The sequence below is a fragment of the Limulus polyphemus genome, unplaced genomic scaffold, assembly GCF_000517525.1.
Source record: "Limulus polyphemus unplaced genomic scaffold, Limulus_polyphemus-2.1.2 Scaffold4278, whole genome shotgun sequence".
Lineage (NCBI taxonomy): Eukaryota > Metazoa > Arthropoda > Merostomata > Xiphosura > Limulidae > Limulus > Limulus polyphemus.
In genome coordinates, this window is record NW_013669888.1 from 56,899 (window position 1) to 58,480 (window position 1,582).

The 1,582-nt window shown below is 33.6% G+C and overlaps 1 protein-coding gene across 1 annotated transcript in view; it reads right to left on the bottom strand.

The window, feature by feature from the left end:
• Window positions 1-685: 685 nt before the first annotated feature.
• The window catches only part of LOC106470902 (cAMP-specific 3',5'-cyclic phosphodiesterase 7B-like), a gene marked incomplete at its 5' end in the record, with an annotated part of 40,539 nt that continues 39,642 nt past the window's right edge, over window positions 686-1,582 (bottom strand). Inside the window, one exon of the mRNA XM_022399538.1 lies at window positions 686-760. Coding sequence (XP_022255246.1) covers window positions 686-760 — 75 coding nt within the window. The remainder of the gene's footprint in view (window positions 761-1,582) is intronic.

Sequence of the window (1,582 nt, forward strand, 5' to 3'; positions counted from 1 at the left end):
CTAGATATAAGTTTCTTTATTAATAGCTAAGTAGCTTCTCATTTTCTAATCTGTCTAGATACAAGTTTCTTTATTAATAGCTAAGTGGCTTCTCATTTTCTAATCTGTCTAGATACAAGTTTCTTTATTAATAGCTAAGTGGCTTCTCATTTTCTAATCTGGCTAGATATAAGCTTCATTGTAAACGATAATTAACGAGGACAGATACGAAAGTATTTCAAAGTCACAAAACTTTTTGTTTACCTAATTCACAAACTAGGAAATGTTTTTATTTTTTCACTAGAAGTTAACCATGTCCTCCCATACTCGTGTTATAGTACAGTATATATACATAAAAAATAACGTCGGAACTTTTCACAAAACGTATCTCAGGAACTTGGAACCTACCATTTCTCGTGGTCCTAATGGTTCCATTTTTCAATCTTTTAACTTTTCTGCGCACTTTATTGTAGCAGATGGAAGCTTATCCATTATAGACCCATCCCATGTCTCATTGAATATCAGGTGTACTACACCTACCCCATGTCTCACTGAATATCAGGTGTACTAGCACCACCCACCCACCTTTATGAAACATTGCACAATTCTTACACTTTCGGTATTTCCAGTAATAAGTTATTCATAACAGATAAAAATATTCACCAATTTATTTCAAGGTTACGTTCGAAGAAACTGGTCAGATTTGTTACCCTCTCAGCTGCGTTTCCAAACCTAAGGCCGTATTTCCTCGAAGACAAAATACGCCAGAAGCACTACAAGGCTGCATAATTCAGTATAAAAGTATCATTGATATAAGAAACGAAGTTATCTGTGTGTGATATCTTTGAATACGCACACAGAAAGCCCTAGAAGTTACGTTATTAACTGTTGCACAATATATTACAAGGTTAAAATCTCCAAACGCTAAAGGGGAACTTGATATTACGTCATACCCTTTTGTAGCCACCTACTGGAAAAACGTGTAGAACCTTGACGTAAGTCAGTGCCAAATCCGGTTAAAATAATATGATTATTATTACTAATACTTTTCGTTCTTTCTTTTGTAATATATTGCTATAAACACCCAAAAATGCAATAAACAATTTAAACGATGTTTTTTAGGAAATTCGTTATAGAGAAGTTCTTACCTGCTTCAAGTTAAAATATTCATATCGAGTGAAAGTGATCAAATTCTGTCTTGGAGAAATGAAATGAATTTACGTGTAACCAACAGGTTTTTTTTACTCTTCTGTCAGTTTACGTAATTTCAAATCATTACTTATTTATGTGACCTGCCCAATTCTCGCTTCGCCCAGGATAAAACTGCGATCAATGAGCATGAACTTTTTACATAACTACATATTTTCTAAAATCTCACCAAGTAATGTAACTCTATACTGTTACGTCTCTGTTCATTTGTTAATTTTCCGTAAAAATTATTTCCGAAGAAACTTTAGCGATACAAGTCCTTTCTTAAATAAAGCTAGTTTATACTTTCTCAATACAACTTTGAAATACACTTAATTTCCACAGTCACGCTATAACTTAAACGAACGCTATTCACGCGCTTTACTCAATTGTCGTCTCTATCTCTGTCTGCAAT